Below are 19,603 nucleotides of genomic sequence, written 5' to 3'. Positions count from 1 at the left end.
CCACCTTTATTTCTCCTATGCTAGTCTTTTATAATTGATTATATGAGGAAGTGGGCAGAATGGGAGAATAGCAAAGAATGCAAACGTTTAACGAAACTGGATGTGGGCCCTGATGGCAGTTTCCCTGGGCATTGTTCTGCAACCTTTCCCAAGAAGCGGTTCTTTCTAGTTACAGGTCAGTTTGTACTGACATATTGGTTCCCAGGCATTGGTTTCTGGCCGTTCCCAAGGCATTGGAACCTGCGCCCTCCTGAGTACCGCTTGGGACCCTCCCAAATACAAGCTCTTCTAACTCAGCCCCCGTCTGTAGAGGCGGAACTCTGGCCTGTTGTGAGGCCGGGCTGTCCTGGGAAGCAGAAGGAAAACTAGCTGGGGACGGGCCTCACCCTGGGAGACGTGTTTTCCCTCAAACGGTTGAGGCTCGGTCACCATCGGTGCCTCATCTGCCATCAGCCTGGCCCTGAATTGGGGGTGGGAAGGACGACCCTGAAACCGTGTCCTCATGGCTCTGCTCACCTTCCCTCTGCTTCACCCTGGCAGGGACTGGTTGCCAACCTGACCCTCGGCAACAACACCCTCACGGACTGGGCCATCTTCCCACTGGACACGGAGGAGGCAGTACGCAGCCACCTGAGAAGCTGCAGTAGCCGTGACAGCAGCCACCACCACGGAGCCCCTGCCCGACACTCGTCTGCCTACATGCTCCCCGCCTTCTACATGGGGAGCTTCTCCATCCCCAGTGAGATCCCAGACCTGCCCCAGGACACCTTCATACAGTTTCCCGGATGGACCAAGGTAAGCGCCAGGAGTGATTCCTGAGGGTAGAGTCAGGAGTAACCCCTGAGCATCACCGGGTGTGACACCCCCCCAGAAAAAAAAAAACTGAAAAAGGAAAGGAAGAATGTGAACTGATTTTAATGCCAAATGAAAATATAAGTCCACACAAGGACTTATACGTAGATGTCCATAGAAGCGTTATCTATCATTTTGAAAGCTGGAAATCATTTTCTGTAGCCGTTGATGGAGGGGTAAATTAAATGTGAGATGCCCATCATGGAAATGCTCTTTTACAGTGAAAGCAACTGGAGGGCGGATGGGGAGATCCCCCACTCTATATGAATTGGAGAAACATATATAGGTTTGTGTGGTTAGGGTTGTGGTTCGGCAGCAAAGACCCATGCCTTGCTTTAGAGATCTGGGTTCGAGCCCGGGCACCCCAATAAAAGAAAGACATGGTGATAAGTAAAAGATGCTAGCCCTAAAAGCTCGTGCAGTGTATAACATTTTAGAAAACGCTGAAGAGACGAAATGTAAAGCCCTGTGTGAGTGCCTCGTGCTAGAGGTAGAAATGCAGAGTAAATCTCAATGGGTGCAGGGCCCTGGGCAACGGGAATGTTCCAGAGTTAAATGACCATGGTGCTTGCAGTCTTCTTACATTTATTGTGCCTTGTTTGGTTGATTGATTGATTGATTGATTGATTGATTGATTGATTGGGGGGCCACATTTGGTGCTCAGGTACTGTTTCTGGCTTTGTACTGAGGAGTGACCCCTGGCAGGTCTCAGGAGACTTGTGTGGTTGCCAGGGATGTGAACTAGGGCCACGGCCGCTCTAGTCCCCTGGCTTTAAGACCCAGCATAGGGTATTTCCTTTTCCCCTTTTTCTTTTCTCTTCATCTCTTGTGGTACTAGGGATCAAACTCAGGGCCTCACTCGTGCAAGCCCAGTGCTCTTCTGCCGAGCAGCTGAGCTGTAGCCCCCACCCCAAGCATAAAGCTTTCATTTAGACGCCCTCGCTCAGCAGCTGTGCTGTCCGTGGCTCAATTTCCTCATCCGAGTCGTGAGACAGGCGCCCCAGGAGCTGCGGCGAGGATGGAAACAGCAGGTATCACCGAGCCAGGTGGATGTCATGTTCCACAGCTCATCTGCTGTCGTCCCTATGTCCATGTTACTCAGATGAAACTGTTGTTACTTGATGTGAGAATAAGGTTGATTCCAGTCAGGCTGTTCTTTATTTAAAAGGATCAGTATCGGGGCTGGAGCAATAGCACAGCGGGTAGGGCGTTTGCCTTGCACGCGGCCGACCCAGGTTCGATTCCCAGCATCCCATATGGTCCCCTGAGCACCGCCAGGAGTAACTCCTGAGTGCAGAGCCAGGAGTAACCCCTGAGCGTCGCCGGGTGTGACCCAAAAAGCAAAAAAAAAAAAAAAAAAGGATCAGTATCCTTTTAATTATTTGCACTTTTCTGATTGTATGAAATTTTTCAAAGTTTTTATTTATCATTATTATTTTTTGCTTTTGGGGTCACACCCGGTAAATGTACAGGGGTTACTCCTGGCTTTGCACTCAGAAATTACTCTTGGCAGTGCTCAGGGGACCATATGGAATGCTGGGAATCGAACCTGGGTCAGCCGCTTGCATGGCAAACACTCTACCCACTGTGCTATCTTTCCAGCCCTAGAAATTTTAAAAAGCTAATGTCCTATTTTTCTGGATTTAGGAAAAGGAATAAATTGCAATTTTTTTTTATTTTCTCTAAATAAATAAATAAATAAAAGGGATGACCAGGAATATGGTTTTTCTTGGTGAGCATGCCCTATAAGCCCTGATGTCCTTTCCTGTTAATGTTTATATTCTTCCAACTCTCAGGCCTCCTAGCCAGTTCTTACATCTTATTGATGGCCTGTATTAGGTCATTCTCTCTCTCTCTCATTTCCACTATAATTTTTCTTTTTGTAATTTAATCTTATTTTAATTTTGGTTTGGGGCCATACCTAGCAGTGCTCAGGGCTTGCTACTGTCTCTGTGCTCAGGGATCACTCCTTGAGGCAATGGGGTGGGGTTCCCAGGGGACCATTTTAGCGCTGGGAATTGAACCCAGGCTGGCCACATGCAAGGCAAGCACGCTACCTGCTGTACAATCTCTCCAACCCCATATTTTTTATTATAGTTTAGGTTATAGCTTATATTAGTGTTGACATTCATGGTCTTGGGTACACATAGTTACCTCAGTCCAGCCCCCACCTGTGCCCTTTTGTCACCTCCTCAGAGAGTCAGCAATCCACTCACCCCCTCTGCCCTTCCACTCTTATTTGGTTTGGGTTTGGGGTTTGTGCTCAGGGATCACTCCTGGAGGTGTTCAAGGAACCATATGTGGTGCCAGGAGTCAAACCCGGGTCAGCCACATGCAAGGCAAACGCCTCTGTACAATCTCTCTGACCCCGACCCATCTGCTCTATCTCCTTAGAGTGCACCTGGCAGTGCTCAGGAGTCACTCCAGGAGGTAGTCCTCGCTCAACCTTTTGAGCTGTCTCCCTAGCCCACACCCCCCATTTTGATGAGTCCGCCGTTGGCCTGTGTTGATGCACCACCTCTGGTGTTCTCAGAGCCACATCCCCTCTCTGACTTCGGCCTCTGAATCCCCTGCCTTGCCCAGCAGCTCCTGGTCACTGTCTTCCCCTTTTCCCAGTTGCCCTTTCACGCCTAGGCCACTCTCCTGTGACCACCTCACCCTCCTCCCACCCCCTCTGCCCACGGCTGCCCTCCTCCGCTGCTGTCAGGGGCAGCTCCTTTTCCTCAGCTTCCTGTCAGGCTTATCTCTCCGCCTCCACTCTTGCTTCCTGCCCCAGGCGTGCGTGAGGAAGCCTCGGCTCTGCCTCCCCGCCTTCTTCCTCCACCCCAAGATCCTGTTCTCACAGGTCTTCCTGCTGCATTTTTGTCAGCCTTTCTGCCTTCGTGCCATTTCCAGCCAAGAAGTGATATCATGGCCCTCAACAGTAAGGAAAAGCCTCACCTCACCCCACGCCATCTCCCTGTGCTCTTTGGTGGCCTCATTCTTATCCCCTCGTACCTTCTTTGCCCCTGCCTTCCTTCTCCCAGCCTCTCTCTTGGTCTTGCACAGACTTGGCTTCCTCCCGTCATGCCCTCTTGTTGGCTCGTTCAGTCCTTCTGACTACCTCGTGCTCTGTCAAGGCAGGCGATCTTCCTTCCAGAACCTTCATAAGCCCTTAATTTGAGAAAGGACCGGCCCTGCCTCCTCTGAGCCCTCTCTGTGCCCGCCATGGGCTCAGCATTGCAATGGTTCCCGGCACCAGGACAGCGTTGGCCTTTACCGACTGAGTTTGCACCATCCTGAGTGGCATGAATGCACACGTCCTTCCCATCCTGCTCTGTCCCCAGGACCTGGCAGTTATGTGAATTGATAGAAGTTCTGTGAATTGACCCCAAAGCCCCCGAGAGTGTGACCCTGGAGAAAGTGGGTGAGGAGGGTGTATCCTGGGGCTGAGCCGTTTGTGTTGGGCTTAGCGGGGCGCTCTGGACTCAGAGCCAAGGCAGGTAGAAACACTCAGATCTGAATCGTTAGCTGCCCAAGAGGAGCCAGGCCGGGCCCCCGGGGAAGATGCTGTCAGGAGACGTGAGACAGCGGGAGAGAACATTTCAGAGGGGAATGAGAAGAGCCGGGCTCGAAGCAGACCCGAAGGGCGGAGAGCACAGAGGGGCAGACGGCGGATGCGCTGGGCTTTGCAGGTCAGAAGGGGTTCGCCAGCTCCAGGTCATAGGGGACCCGCTGGGCTTTGGAGCTCTGCTCAGAAGCCAAGGCGCAGCCTCTGCTCACCGCAAGAAGCACCTGTGGCAGGATGTGTCTCGTCATCACACTCCCGCTGCAGATGAGCCACACAGGGGCCCCCCCTAGGACAGAGCGGCAGCCCTGGGGCTCCCTGAGCCCCGAGTCTGTCCAGGTACAAGGCACATCTGCCGAGCCTGAAGAGGAGCTTGCGGGCACCAACGCTCAGAGAGTCAGCCCCTTGCCCTTTGTCAGCCCTTTGTCAGGGTAAAGCAGAAGGAAGGCGCTGACCCAGAACCCAGTGTCCACAGGTCCTGCCCACTGCCGACTGCAGGGAACCGCTTCCATAAGCCACTAAAACAAGGGACAAGGGACAGGTGGGAAGGGCAGGCTTCTGGGAAGCAGCACCTTCAAATCAGAGCCCCCTGACCGAGCCACTGTGCAGAATGCACCCACGAAGGTCAGCCTCCAAGCCCCCCCCCCCCCCCGGTAGGCTAAGTGGCACGCCAGCCTTGACCACATCCCTATCCTGCACACCTTTCCTCTGCTGGCTCAGGGCTTCCGTGCACCCCATCATTCCACCCATTTATCAAGCGCCTGCCTGGGGCTCAGAACCAGTGGTACTGTGGACTCAGAGTGATCCGGGTGGTGACCAGAGAGACGGGGCACCCTGCTGAACCTGAGTCATACGGCCTTCAGTGCACAGGTTTATATACCGTTCGTCACGGGGTTCCCCACATCAGTGACGCAGGGAGCTGCCCCCATCAGCTCTCACCCTCGAAGTGAGGGGGAGGGAAACAGCGAGGGGAAGGGGGGGGGAATTCATCTGCCGGTCTCACCCACCTCCTGAGGGACATGGGCCAGCTGTGACTGACTGCTTCGGGCACACGCTCGTCCTTGAATTTTAAACCTCAGCACATCTCTCCTCTCTATAAGTACAAAATTTCACCCTTTTCTTCTCTGACATCATTAGATGAGCAAATAAATGCTTGTCCCTCTCCTTTGCCCGCTGCCCCTCATTCTGCAACAGGCTATAACCGTTAAGCGAGACTGGACTTGGCCGATTACCCATCTTAGGGTACTTATTCCTCACAGAAGCGGCTCAGAGCCAAATAGGCTTATCTCAAAGTGTTCCACCGCGTGCTGGACAGAAGCAAGCCTCCCCAGGGGTGGAGGGCAAGTGGGTGTGCCCTCAGCCTCCGGAAAGGACAGGAAAGAGAGTGACCGGCTAGGGTGCCCTGGGTAGCCCTTCTTCCTGTTTCTTCTTTTGTTTTGTTTTTTGTTTGGGTGCCATGCCCGGCTGTGCTTAGAGCATCCTCCTGACTCTGCACTCAGTCCTGGCAGTGCTTGGGGGAACATGGGATACTGGGGATTGAACCGAAGTCGGCTGCTTGCAAGGCAAGTGCCCTCCCACTGTCCTATCTCTCCAGTTCCAACCTTCCATTTTTAACCATTTTTTGGAGCTCAGCCCCACGCAGGAAAGGGCCTCAGGAGTGGTCCCTGGGAAGCTGAAAGGCGTGGCTCAGACTCTTGAGCTCTCAGGGCTGGAGAAGTAGCTCAGAGGGTAGGGTGCTTGCCTGGCATTCGGCCGACCCAGCTTCGGTCCTCAGCACTCCTCTGTGGGCCCCTGAACCCCACCAGCAGTAATTCCTAAATGCAGAGCCAGGAGTAAGTCCTGCACATCTCTAGGTGTGGCCTCAAAAATAAACCAAGGGGCTGGAGAGATAGCACAGTGGGTAGGGCGTTTGCCTTGCACGCGGCCGACCCGGGTTCAAATCCCAGCATCCCATATGGTCCCCTGAGCATGGCCAGGGGTAATTCCTGAGTGCAGAGCCAGGAATAACCCCTGTGCATCGCCGGGTGTGACCCCAAAAAAAATAATAATAATAAACCAAAAATGCCTTGAATTCGCTGATGAAGGACACCTCTTCTCAGAGTATCCTGCAGCCATATTTCTGTCTCAAAGACAAAAATCTGATTATTGGAACCAACAATTTGGAAGTTACTAAGTGTGACTTTGTCCGTGATGCACAGGGAGGGAAGGGGCTGGGCAGGTATAGTAGCACAGAGGGTGTGTGACTGGTGGATGCCAGTGTGGGATGTCATCCGCACTGTAGCACTGTCCTGCTGTTCATCGATTTGCTCAAGCGGGCACCAGTAACGTCTCCATTGTGAAACTTGTTGTTACTGTTTTTGGCATATCGAATACGCCACGGGGAGCTTGCCAGGCTCTGCCGTGCAGGCTGGATACTCTCGGTAGCTTGCCAGGCTCTCCGAGAGGGATGGAGGAATCGAACCTGGGGCGGCCATGTGCAGGACAAATGCCCTATTCGCTGTGCTATCACTCCAGTCCATAAAGAGAGAACTTTTCAAAGTTCAGAATAGAGGCCAGAGAGCTAGGACAGCGGGTGAAGCACTTACTTGCCTCAATCCCCAGCATCACACGTGATTCCCCCCCCCCCCCCCAATATGCCAAGAGTGATTCTTGAGCACAGAGCTAGGCGACAACCCTGAGGAACCACCAGTGTGACCCAAAAGCAAAATAAGTAGAAGTGATGGTCCAGTGGGTAGGGCGTTTGCTTTGCACACAGCTGATTCAGGTTGGATCCCTGGCGTCCCATATGATCCCCTAGCTCCACCAGGGGCTGAGTGCAGAGCCAGAAGTCACCCCTGAGAAACGTCAAGTATGCCTTCCTCCCCATCAAAAAAAAAGAAGAAGAAGAAAACCACCAACAGGAAGATTAGATTCTTCCTAGAGCAAGAAGAAGGGAGTGTGTGGGGTGAGGGGCAGAGTGTTTGGTGAGTCTCATGGGTACCGAGTTTCCTTCTGGAGGCACGAAACAGTTCTCAGGATCATTGTGCTGAGTTCCTTCGCTCTGTGTCCCGTAAAGTTCCCTGAATCATCTGCTTTCAATGAGAGACTCAGCACCCCAGGCATGTGGTTGAGGCATGAGACTTTGGACACCTTCACCACACCTCCATGCCTGATGCCATCCTGGTGGCACTGCCAGTACACTCCCTAGTGCCTCGAGATCCTTCAGTCCTCATAGCAGAAGCAAAAGGGACAGAAAGTGGGGACATGCCGACCTGGTCGTGTGGGGTGTGAATTGCATCTCTGTAGAATGTCACACACACGCGGGCCCAGGAGAGGGCGAGGAGGCCCGAGTACACACTTTGAGGCCAGTGCTCAGGGTTTGGGGGGCTCTGCATGGCCCTCCCAAGCATCACTGAGAGTGGTTCACGGGGAAGGGGGGGGTTGGGGGGGAGTTGTAACATTGTATGATTGAATCTCAATCATAAACAACTTTGTAACTGTGTATCTCATGGTGATTCAATTAAATAAAAGATAAAAATTTAAAGAGGACTTTTAGGGCCATACTCAGCAGTACATGGGGATCACTTCCAGCTCGGGGGACCAGTGGCCACATGCAATGGGAGTAACTTCATCCCTGTTCTGTTTCTCCAACTCTACTTTTTTTTTTTTTTTTGGCTTTTTGGGCCACACCCAGTGATGCTCAGAGTTACTCAGGGCTCTGCACTCAGGAATTACTCTAGACAGTGCTCGGGAGACCATATGGGATGCTGGGGACTGAACCCGGGTCAGCCACATACAAGACAAGTGCCCTACCCACTTGATTATCGCTTTGGCCCATCCAACTCTTTTATTTATTTTTTCCTTTGGTGGGGTGGGGGGTGTCACACCCAGCAATGTTTGAGAAAGTAAGCCAGAGCTTACTCCTGGCTCTGTGCTCAGAGATTTCCCAGTGCTGTATCTAGTCTAACTGTTTGGGTGACTTGGGTTAGGGGATGCGGCCACACCCAACAGTGCTCAGGGGAACTTATGTGGTGCAGTGGTTGTGGCCTCACGCAGGGCAAGCACCTCACCTCCTGTCCCATCTCTCCGGCCCCATTGGACTTTTTTTTATTTTAATTGAATCACCATGAGATACACGGTTGCAAAGTTGTTTGTGATTGGGTTTCAATCATAGAATGTTCCAACACCCATCCGTTCACTACTGTACATTTCTCCCCAGCTTCCTCCTGACCACCCCAACAGCCTGCCTCTGTGACTGACACCTCTCTCTCTTCTCTCTCTTCCCTCTCTCTCCCTGTCTCTCTCTCCTCTCTCTGTTTCTCTCTTTTTCTCTCTGTCTCTCTTTCTTTCCTTTTGGGCATTATGGTTTACAGTACAGGTCCTGAAAGGTTATCATGCATATCCTTCTCAGCGCTCAGTTCTTGTCCAGAGTGATTATTTCCGACAGTCATTGCCACAGTGGCCCGTTGGACTGACCCAGGGATAACCCTAGGTCATCCGAGAATGACTGGGGAAGACCTGAAAGGTGGGACTAGGCCATCCATGGGAAGAGCCACAGCTAGAACATTCTAGAACCAGGGAATAATCCAGAGCCAGAAAGATGCCAGGAACAAGAGGGACATTCGTGTGGGAAAGGAGGAGTGAGAGATGGGGGCAGTGCCACCCAGGGGGTGGGGGTGAAGTAGGAGTGGAAGAACTTATTTGTGTTGACAAGGTCACTGCTTGGTGGAAAGTGGCTTGCAGCAGGGAGCAGCTGGAAGCAGGATAATAATCCTGTCCGAAAGGGTGGGCGTGGTGGTGATGGGTGGGGAGAAGAGCAGGGTTTGGAGCAAAAAGGCACGATCTGAGCAGGAATTTGGATGTGGGGAAAAAGATTGTCCAGGGAGGCCTCCAAGAGCTGGTGGGGACTGACTGGCAGCGAGCATGTGTGTGGGGCGTGCTCAGTCTGCAGGTGATCTGGCGAGAGGAGCGTCAGGGCCCGATGCTTCTGTCTGACGAGCAGAGAAGTAGGTCAGGCATTTCCTGGAAGCTAACATTTATTGAACTATTAGTATCACCTTGGTGATAAAAGCAGAGGGTGCAGTGTCTGCCAGAGGTCAGGCCATGGTTAGAGAAAGTCAGACTGTGGGGTTGTTGCTTCAGGGGCTGTCCCGGGAAGTCCCAGAGGACATGGGGGGTTCACTCTGCAATTGCCTGGCCCCCTAGGGACTCCCTGTCTGTGCTGGGCTGGGAGCTGGCTCAAAGGGGAAGCACTTGGCTTGCAGGCTGGAGGCCCCAAGTTCGGTCCCTGGCACACACAGACCACCCCCCCAACCCCGCACACGTCCCTCTGCCCCAGCCAGCACCTTTAGCACAGCTCTTTTGGCCCTGAGAGCCAACCCAGCAGGCCAGCATAGCTGGACTGTGGTCCCCAGGCCCCCCGAAACCCTCCCAGAGGGGACCCGCTTCCCGTTTCAGAAGGTCGTCTCGCTGCAGGTGGGCTCTGATCACGGCCCTGTAGGGAAGGGAGTCTGCCCGCCCAGTGTGACTTTGATCCCTGGGGCCGCCCACACGTGCACAGCCCCAGGGCTGGGGGACTCTGCACAGGGTGAGTGAGCGTCAGCATGGGCCCATAGCTGGCTTGTGAAAAATTAAATTGCAAGCCCCAAAATGAAAGATGTGTGAGCACCCCAACCCGGCGTGCTCAAGGACATCCTGATCAGCACTGCAGCCCCAGGGCGTGTGTGGGCGGGCAGTGCAGCTGAAGGGTCTGGCCCTGGAATGAGCACTGCCACAAGGGAACCCTGCAACCAGATGAGCAGACACCCCCGGCCCCGTCACAGCCTCGGCAACAAAGGAAGGAGAAGAGGGGCCAGTGTGTCTGCTTTTGCTCATTATTATTTGGGGGCCACACTCAGCAGTGCTTGGGGGCAACTCCCAGTCTGTGCTCAGGGGACCATGCAGTCTAACTTGAACCCAGAGCTCAGGCATGCAAAGCGTGTGCTCTAGTCCTTTGAGCCGTCTCCCTGGCCCTGTGTCAATCAATAGATCACCTTTTTTATTTTATTTTATTTTATTTTATTTTATTTTATTTTATTTTATTTTATTTTTGGGTCACACCCAGAGATGCACAGGGGTTATTCCTGGCTCTGAACTCAGGAATTACCCTTAGCAGTGCTCAGGAGACCATATGGAATGCTGGGAATCGAACCCGGGTTGGCCACGTGCAAGGCAAATGCCCTACCCGCTGTGCTGTTGCTCCAGCCCCACAATAGATCACCTTTACCAATTTGTACATTCTCCTCGTGAGCAAATCACCCCAGCAGAACTTTTTTGTTTTTTTTTTGAGGGGAGGACACACACCCAGTAGTGCTTAGGGATTACTCCTGGCTCTGTGCTCAGGGATCACTCCTGGCTATCCCAGGAGACCATATGAGGTGCTGAGAATTGAAGTTGGGTCAGACACATGCAAGGTAAGTGCCCTGCCCGTGGTACATTACTCCAGCCCCTCCCAGGATAACTTTCAAAAGAAACAAAAATGGGGCCAAAGTGACAGTACAGTGGGTCGGGCCTGTGCCTTGCATGCGGCTGACCTGGATTCGATCCCGAGCATCCCATAGGGCCCTCCGAGCACCGCCAGGAGTAACTCCTGAGCTTAGAGCCACAAGTAACCCCTGAGCATTGCCAAGTGTTACCCAAAAAGCCGAGAGAGACAGAGAGGGAGGGGGGGGAGAGAGAGAGACAGAGACAGAGACAGAGAGAGACAGAGACAGAGAGAGAGACAGAGAGAGAGAGATCAGTATGTATAGTTTTCCTTGCTTTTGTTTGGGGGGATATTTGGGAGATGGGGCTTGTGCCATGCCAGTGGTGCCTAGACTCGACTCCCAGCTCTCTGCTCAGGGCTCGCTCCCGATGGTGCTCGCAGGCGGTGCTGATGCAGGGCTCAGACCTGCATGCAAACTACACACTCAGCATGTTTCATTCTCTCTGACCCAATTTTTTTTCAATTGATTTATTTTTTTTTTTAACTTGACTCTGTAAGGGAGGAGGGTGGTTTGACCACACCTGGCTGTGCTCAGGGCTTCCTCTTGGCTCCGTATTTGGGTATCATGCCTGGCAGTGCTCAGGGAATGGTAGGGGGTGCCAGGGATCAGATCCTGGTCAGCCACGTGCAAGACAAGTGTCTTGCCCACTTTACTATCTCTCTAGCCTAAGTTCGACCCGTTTTTTTGTTTGTCTTGGAACCACACCCAGCAATGCTCAGGTCTTATTCCTGGCTCTGTGCTCAGGGATCACTCCTGGCAGTGCTTGAATTATACAGGGGTTCAGGGGTGTTAGGAATCAAACTTGCTGAACCATCACTCCAGTCCCAACTTTGACTCTCTTTTTGTTTTTTTTGTTTTTTTTTTAGTGAATCACTGTGAGGTGCAGTTACAGACTTACAAATTTTTGTGCTTACATTTCAGTCATACAATGATCGAGTACTCCACCAGTGTCCATTCTCCACCACCAATGTTGTATCCAGTATCTCTCCCACCACCATAACCCCATCCATCCCACCCCGCCTCTGTGGCAGGGCATTCCCTTTCACTCTCCCTCTCCTTTTGGGTGTTGTGGTTTGCAATACAGGTATTAAGTGGCCATCATTCTCAGTCTATAGTCTACTTTCAGCACACATCTCCCATCCTGAGCGGGGCCCTCCAAGCATCCTTTACTTGGTGGTCCCTTCTCTATCTGCACTGCCTTTTCCCCCAGCATGTGAGGCCGGCTTCCAAGCCGTGGAGCAACTTTGACCCTCTTTTTTTTTTCTTTTTCTTTTTTTGCTTTTTTTGGGTCACACCTGGCGATGCACAGGGGTTACTCCTGGTTCTGCACTCAGGAATTACCCCTGGCAGTGCTCAGGGGACCATATGGGGTGCTGGGAATCGAACCCGGGTCGGCCCAGTGCAAAGCAAATGCCCTCCCCGCTGTGCTATCGCTCCAACCCCAACTTTGACCCCCTTAAAGTGATTTTCAGCACTTTAAAAATTCCTTTAGGGGGCTGGAGTGATAGCACAGTGGATAGGGCATTTGCCTTGCATGCAACCGACCCGGGTTCAATTCCCAGCATCCCATATGGACCCCTGAGTATGGCCGGGTGTGACCCAAAAAAAGCAAAAAAAAATTCTTTTAGAAACTTTCATATATTGATGAGAATGTATACTGATCTAGCCCCTTGGGAAATCAGTATGGAAGTTTTTCAAGATGTTAAAAAAAATAGTAGATTTACCATATAATCCACTCCTAGGTATATGTCCCAAAGAATGCATTTCAAAGGCCATCGCTCTTGTGTGTTGATTGCAGCACTGTTTACCATAGGCAAGTTAAGGGATCAACCCAAGTGCCTAACCACAGATTAATGGATAAAGTTGTGGCTTCAAGGGCCAGAGCAGTGGTACAGTGGGTAGGGTGCTCCCCTTGCACACAGGCCAACCCAGATTCGATCCCCAGCACCCCATATGATCCCTCGAGCACTGCCAGGAGTAAGTCCTGAGCACCACTGAGTGTGCCCACCCCCTTTCCCTCAAAATAAGAAATTGTGGTTTCTGTACACAATGTACAGAACTTCTCAGCTGTGAGCAAAGACAAATTCTTGTCATTCGTAACCACACTAAGGGAACTGAAGGACGTGAGGCTACATAAATTAATTAGAGAAAGAAAAAAATTATGTTGGTTTGCTTGTCGGTAGAATATGAAAAAAAAAAAGCAGGGGGAGAAGCAAAGCCAACCTTGGCTTCATATCACAGAGTTAAGATTGGGGGTAAAGGGGCGGAGGGCAGCCACACTGGGGGACACTTAGGTGGTTGTGGGGTGACATTTGAATGAGGTGATTTTGAGGGAAGTGGTTGTTTTTGGTTTTATGTCTAAGGATTTCCTTTCGCTTACAATGAACAGTGCACTGAGGTTTAAAGCCAGAGGGGCTGGAGAGATAGTACAGCGGGTGAAGGCTCTTGCCTTGCACGCAGCCAACCTGGGTTCGATCCCCAGAGCCCCTTATGGTCCCCCAAGCCCACCAAAAGTAAATGCAGGATGAGGGAGGATTGTGGAGCCATTTAACTAAGCTGGGAAGTAAATACTGTGCGTGTGTTGAAGGCTCAAAGTGGGCACCAGGCATCATTAGGGGGTGGGCGGGGGGCAGGGGGGCGCGGTGGCTGGAAAACTTGGGACTTTGAGGTTCCAGCCTCAGGGAAACTGGGCTGCTTGAGGACAGTGACCTCTGCACAGAAGGGCAACAAGGAGCAACAGTTCACTCCCTCCTGGGAAGTGGGGGAGCTGGGGACACACAAGCAGGAAAGAGGCCCCAAGACCCCCCCCCCCTTCAGCAGCTGGTGGCGCCACCTGCAGGAAGCACTTGGGAGCATCTGGAGTTTCTGGAGTTTCTGAATACTTTTGTTTCAACTTGTTTCAATTTGATTCCTCCCTTTTTTCTTCCTTCCATCATTTCCTCCCTCCCTCTCCCTTTTTTCTCCCTTCCTCCCTCCCATTTTTTCAATTACCATACCCAGAATAAACAAAGCTCCTCATTCTTGCTTGTACCCGCCTCTCTAAGATAGCTCAATAATTCCCAAAAACTGTCACAGATAATATATTTTATACATAAAGTATCCACACAAATTTACTAATATTTCAATTATGGAGCATATGTTGTTATATTAAAAAAAACACATGGAAATGATCTAGAAAAATTATCTCTTTTGGTTGTTAGAAAATAAAATTCTAGATTAATTAAATATGCAAAGGTTTCCAGGTGCTATAGAAGGCTCTGAGAATGGAAAAATAAAAAGGAATCAAAGTCTTTTTATATATCTAAGGAATTATGAGTAATATGTAGTTTTACTACCATTTTATATTTTAAGATATTCAAAATATAATAGTTATATAAACTTTGTGGATCGCACTGTAGCACAAACTGAAGCAGGTAGAGCGTTTGCCTTGCATGTGGCCGACTCAGGCTCGATTCCCAGCATCCCATATGGTCCCCCAAGCACCACCAGGAGTAATTCCTGAGTGCAGAGTCAGAAGTAAACCCTGTGCATCGCTGGATGTGACCCAACAAGCAAAAAAAAATTGTGAACACAATTTTTTAAATATTTTTGTTTGTTTGTTTTTGAGCCACACCCAGCAATACTCAGGAGTTAGGAATTAATCCTGGCGATGCTCTGGGACACTGGGGGTTAAACTTGGGTTGACTCTGTGCAAGGCAAGCACTCTGCCCACCACTGTGCTGTCTCTCCAGCACCAAGTTTCAACAATAAAATGTTTTTAAATGACTATTTAAACAAAAAGTTTGTTGAAAACACCAAAAGAATAAATAAAAGAAAGTATTTCACCCATTCAGCCAACTGTTAGGCCCCACCCTGTGAGCACATGTGGCCCCAGCCGAGAGGCTGCACGCACCCAGGAAAGGGTCCTGTTCTCCGGCCTCCGCAGCAGCTTCTGCTCCCAGAAACGGCTTTGGGCAGATACAGCACACTGGGGAGGGCGTTTGCCTTGCGTGCAGACAGCCGGGGCTGATCCCTGGCATCCCATATGGTGCTCTGAGCACTACAGGGTGTGGTCCAAAATCGGAGAGAGAGAAACGACCTTGGCGGCCTGTGGGTTCCTCTGTGCTCCAGGGGCCCAGTGCCAGGCTCCCCGCTCCCTCTGCTGGGATGGAAACCGTTCAAACAGCGTCACACAGGAAGCTACCGGCTGGGCCGTATCCCTCTTAAGGGGGGCTTTGGGGCTACACCCAGAAACTCTGCCCTGGCCGCTGACCCTGTTCTTACCCAGTGCAGGGAGGTCACATGAGCAAGACCCGCATGTGGGTCGATGGGAGGTCCTCTGAGGACCAGGATGAAATTCACATCAGGACCTGTTGAAACCAATGAGAGAGACCCAAGACGCTAGTTTTCTTGAGGCAGGAATGGCATCTGGGACACGTTTTTTGTTACCTCTCTCACCCACCCACCCCAGCCTGGTTTGTCCAGTCATCCAGGAGACTACTGGACCCCCGGAAGCAGAGGCCTGGGCCCCAGGCGGCCGTGGGGAGAACATTTCTTTGTTTTGTTTTGTTTTGTTTTGTTTTGGAGCCACACCCAGCAATGCTCAGGGCTTACTCCAAGCTCTGCACTCAGGATTTACTCTCGGCAGGCAGGGCCCAAGGGACCATGCAGCATGGAAGGCAAGCGAGCTACCCACTGTGCTATCTCTCCAGCCCCTGGGGAGAGCATTCCAGGGCCACTGTCCCCAGTGACCAGGCCTTGGTGCTCCTAGGGAATGTGGTGCTGCTGAAGGTGACAGTTTGTTTTTTTTCCTCTCTCTCTCTGCAGGGTCAGGTCTGGATCAACGGCTTTAACCTTGGCCGCTACTGGCCAGCGCGGGGCCCCCAGATGACCTTGTTTGTGCCAAAGCACATCCTGGTGACCTCGGCTCCAAACAACATCACAGTGCTGGAGCTGGAGCATGCTCCCTGCGGCGATGGCGACCCTCAGCTCTGCGCCGTGGAGTTTGTGGACAGGCCCGTGATCAGTTCTGAAGTAGCGGTAGGTCTCAGACCCAAGACTGTATCACTATCACTGTCACTATCACCCCGTTGCTCATCAATTTTCTCGAGCGGGCACCAGTAACCAGTAACATTGTGAGACTTGTTGTTACTGTCTTTGGCATATCGAATATGCCACGGGTAGCTTGCCAGGCTCTGCCGTGTGGGTGGGATATTCTTAGTAGCTTGCCAGGCTCTCCGAGAGGGGCGGAGGAATCAAACCCGGGTTGGCTGCGTGCAAGGCAAATTCCATACCCGCTGTGCTAGCGCTCCAGCCCAAGACTGTGTCATGTTTCTTTTTTTTTTGGGGGGGGGGTCACACCCGGTGATGCTCAGCAGTTACTCCTGACTGCACTCAGGAATTACTCCTGGCAGTGTTCAACAGACATATGAGATGCCAGGAAATGAACCTGGGTCAGCTGTGTGCAAGGCGAATACCCTACCCACTGTACTATCGCTCTAGATCCTGTGTTGTCTTATTTTTTAAGCTAGAAGTGTGGGGACCAGAGCAATAGTACAAGGGGTCAGGTGCTTACAAACCACCAACCTCTGTTTGGCCCTCAGCACAGCCTAGGCTCCCGTGAGCACCTCGGCCAGCACCCCCCAAGCATGGAGCAAGGAGTAGCCCCAGAGGATTGCTGGGGGAGGCTCAAAACCTCAGTCTTTCCCCCAGTTTTTTAAAAATAGATACAGATAAGTAGAAGCTAGAAATTTTTATTGTATTTTGGAAGGAGGTCTGTGCAACACATGGCAGTGCTCAGGGGTCACTCCCGGGGTACTCAAGGTACTATTTGTGGTACCAGGGATAGGCCATCTGCAAGACCAGTGCCTTGTCGCCTATACTGCCCCCTCTCCCGCCACCTGGTGTATTATCATCTACACACAGTAGAGCCATTCAGGAGCCACTGACTGACAGGGACCTTCCTTCGATCTCCAGTTGGGCAGAAACACCAACTCCCTGGGGTGCTGTGTCAGATCCCTGGGAACCATATCTGCCCTAGACCTGAAAGTGGGGAAAGTGATGCTGCCTTCTCCTGCCCTGGCATCTCCTCAACCCCGCGGAGACCCCCCCTACCAACCCCCATGAGCTAGCTGAGCACCCTAATCCCCACCCCCCACCCCGCCCCCACCACCACCCCCAGCACTGATGCTTAGGTCATGTGGTGGCAAGGGACCCCAAAGGAACAGGCCTCTTGGAGGGGCCACCAGGCACAGGCCTTTGGGGTGGGCCAGTCCAGCTCTAGGAAGGGCAGGACACGCCTGGGAAGGAGCACTGAGGGGTGAGAGGAAGTGGTGGGCTTGCCCTGGGGGCGTATTCCTGCCTTAGGAGGAGGACGGGTCACTGGCAGAGACAGGACTGGAATGGGGGGTGTCTTCCGGCCTTCCACTTGCCCATGCTTGGTCTTCAGGGAATCCATGAGAAGGTCCAACTCATCCCAGTGTCTTCCCTCCTTCCACAGAGAAAGAAGATGTGGAAAGGCCCCTGGCACAGCGGAGCTGTTCAGGAGCTCTAGGGAAGCCACTGACCGGCTCTGCACCCTGAGATAAATCCCAGCTGGAGCCCCACTGGGAACAGAACCTCCTGCACACGCTGGTGCCAGCCCCGGACATCCTCGGGCCCCAGACACCTCCGGACCCGGAAAGCAGAACCCTGTGCTGGAGGAAAATGTTTTACGTTAGCCCTTCACCTCCCAAAATACCGACTGGGAACCAGCATCTTGAACTTGCCCACACTCAGAGGAGACCCATCAGAGGTGAGGGGAGCCGTTTCCACCTCGCCAGGTGGCACCCAGTGCCCTGAGATGGTGGCACATCCCCACCCCCCGCCCCCCCATTCTTTGACAGTAAAAAGCAATACTGCGTTTCCAAAGGCCTCTCGATCGCCAGCTTTCCGGATCCGTTGGCTAATGTGCTGGGAAGATTCTGCTGAGCGTCCTTGCAGCCTGGTCTTTCGGTCCCTGTTGAGTCCCCATCGTGGTTCTGCTGGCCTCCACCCTCCTTTCCGTAGCCGTCTTGGGGAGAATACAAAGTGGGCAAAGCCGCTGCCACGGCTGCCACATCATTCCCTGGGAAGCCTGAGCTACGACATCCTAAATACTGAGTGTTGAGGTGGCGGACCACAGGAACAGGCGTCTCAGAGGCGTTTCAACAAGTTCAGGGCCTTAAGATTGTTGCCGGGTGTGGAGGGGTGTCTCGGCTGGCCCCTGGTGCATCCCCAGCCTTACAAGTATCAGCCCGAGATCTCTCAGCTCCGGTGGCAGGAGGGGAGGGGCGGGGCATGAGGAACTGCGGACACTGCCAGGAAGAGAGACCCAGCCGGCTTCTGGAACTCTGCTTCCCCACAAGTACTTGCTCTGATTTTTCATTTGGAATTAATTCTGTTTTCTTCTACTCAATAAAATTTGTGCACAAATCATGTTACTGGTTTGGTTTTGTTTTTTGATTTTTTAATTATTTTTTAAAAATTAGTGAATCACCGTGAGGATACAATTACAGATTTACACACTTTCAGGACACGCCTCTCCGCTTCTCTGTAACACCCAAACTGTCAATCAGGTACTCACGCTAGGATTGTGATCCCGCCTACCCCGCCCTGTTCCCCAAGAGATTACTGGGGGCGTGGCCTGTATTTCAGGGGCGTGGCCTCAAAAGAGGCGTGGCCACTCGCAGCTGCTGGGCGGCTTACCCCCATAGAGTTGTAGTTTTTCTTACATTGTACTCTGTATAACCTATATCTTCGAAAAACACCCTGGCCATCTCAATTATTTTTTGCCAAATAGTCCTTTAGCTTTTTTTTTTTTAATGTTAAGGCCACATCCTGCAGTACTCAGGGATGCTTCTGGCTCTGAGCTTGGGGATCACTGTCGGGGTTTGAGGGCTAGCCATGTGGTGCGGTGAATGCACTGAGGTCAGCCATGTGCAAGGCAGCACCTTAACCTTCACCCCTGCCCTAACTCTCCAGCCCCAATGTTAACTGTTCTGGTTTTAGTTTTGCAGGGGGCAGAGCAAGGCAGGAGGCTGACCACACTCAGCAGTGCTCAGGGCTTACTCCTTGCTCTGTGCTCAGGAATCACTCTTGGCAGGGCTTGAAGGACCATATTGGTGTGGGGAGTGAACCTGGGTTAGCTGCGTGCAAGACATGCACCATAACCCTCACAGCAGCTCTCTGGCTCGATGCTCCTAAGCAGGTTGTAAATTAAAGGTTCTGATCTCAAGCATAACCGCACCAGAGCAAGTGAAACAGACCTCTTCACTAGCTACAGGAAGGGGAACCGGTCAAGGTCAGCCTCGTAGACTGCTGCTTCCTGAGCCCTCCTTAAATTTCTTTTGAATTTCTGGGAAATCTACTAGATATTCCGTAAATACAACTCAAAAGGATCCTGCCAGCATCTTAAATGAGCAAGTTAGGGAGAGGATGTGGTTTGATTTGTCTAAACAATAGTATACTATGCTCCATAATGATGATTTTTGTGAAATCCTGTATTTATGTGAAAATCCTTCCTGGTTAAGTTGTGGGAGGAAGAATGGATCACCAAGTTTGACATCATGGCACATCAGGCCCCTGTGCTGCCTGCACCCATGTGGCTGAGCACATACGGTGCCTGAGCACATGTGTCACCCGCATCGCCCCTCTTTTTTTTTTTTTTTTTTTTTTCTTTTTGGGTCACACCCAGCAATGCTCA

At 51.9% G+C, this 19,603-nt stretch overlaps 1 protein-coding gene across 1 annotated transcript in view; it reads left to right on the top strand.

Annotated features, from left to right (window-relative positions):
* GLB1 (galactosidase beta 1) overlaps positions 1–18,336 on the top strand; it is an 82,293-nt gene extending 63,957 nt beyond the window's left edge. The window contains exons 15-17 of the mRNA XM_055135272.1: positions 541–795; positions 15,709–15,921; positions 17,381–18,336. Coding sequence (XP_054991247.1) covers positions 541–795; positions 15,709–15,921; positions 17,381–17,434 — 522 coding nt within the window. The 3' untranslated portion in view covers positions 17,435–18,336. The remainder of the gene's footprint in view (positions 1–540; positions 796–15,708; positions 15,922–17,380) is intronic.
* The last annotated feature ends 1,267 nt before the right edge of the window (positions 18,337–19,603 follow it).

The sequence above is a fragment of the Sorex araneus genome, chromosome 4 (assembly GCF_027595985.1).
Source record: "Sorex araneus isolate mSorAra2 chromosome 4, mSorAra2.pri, whole genome shotgun sequence".
NCBI lineage: Eukaryota > Metazoa > Chordata > Mammalia > Eulipotyphla > Soricidae > Sorex > Sorex araneus.
Note: the sequence above shows the minus strand (reverse complement) of the source record. Positions and strands in the feature narration are given on the sequence as shown.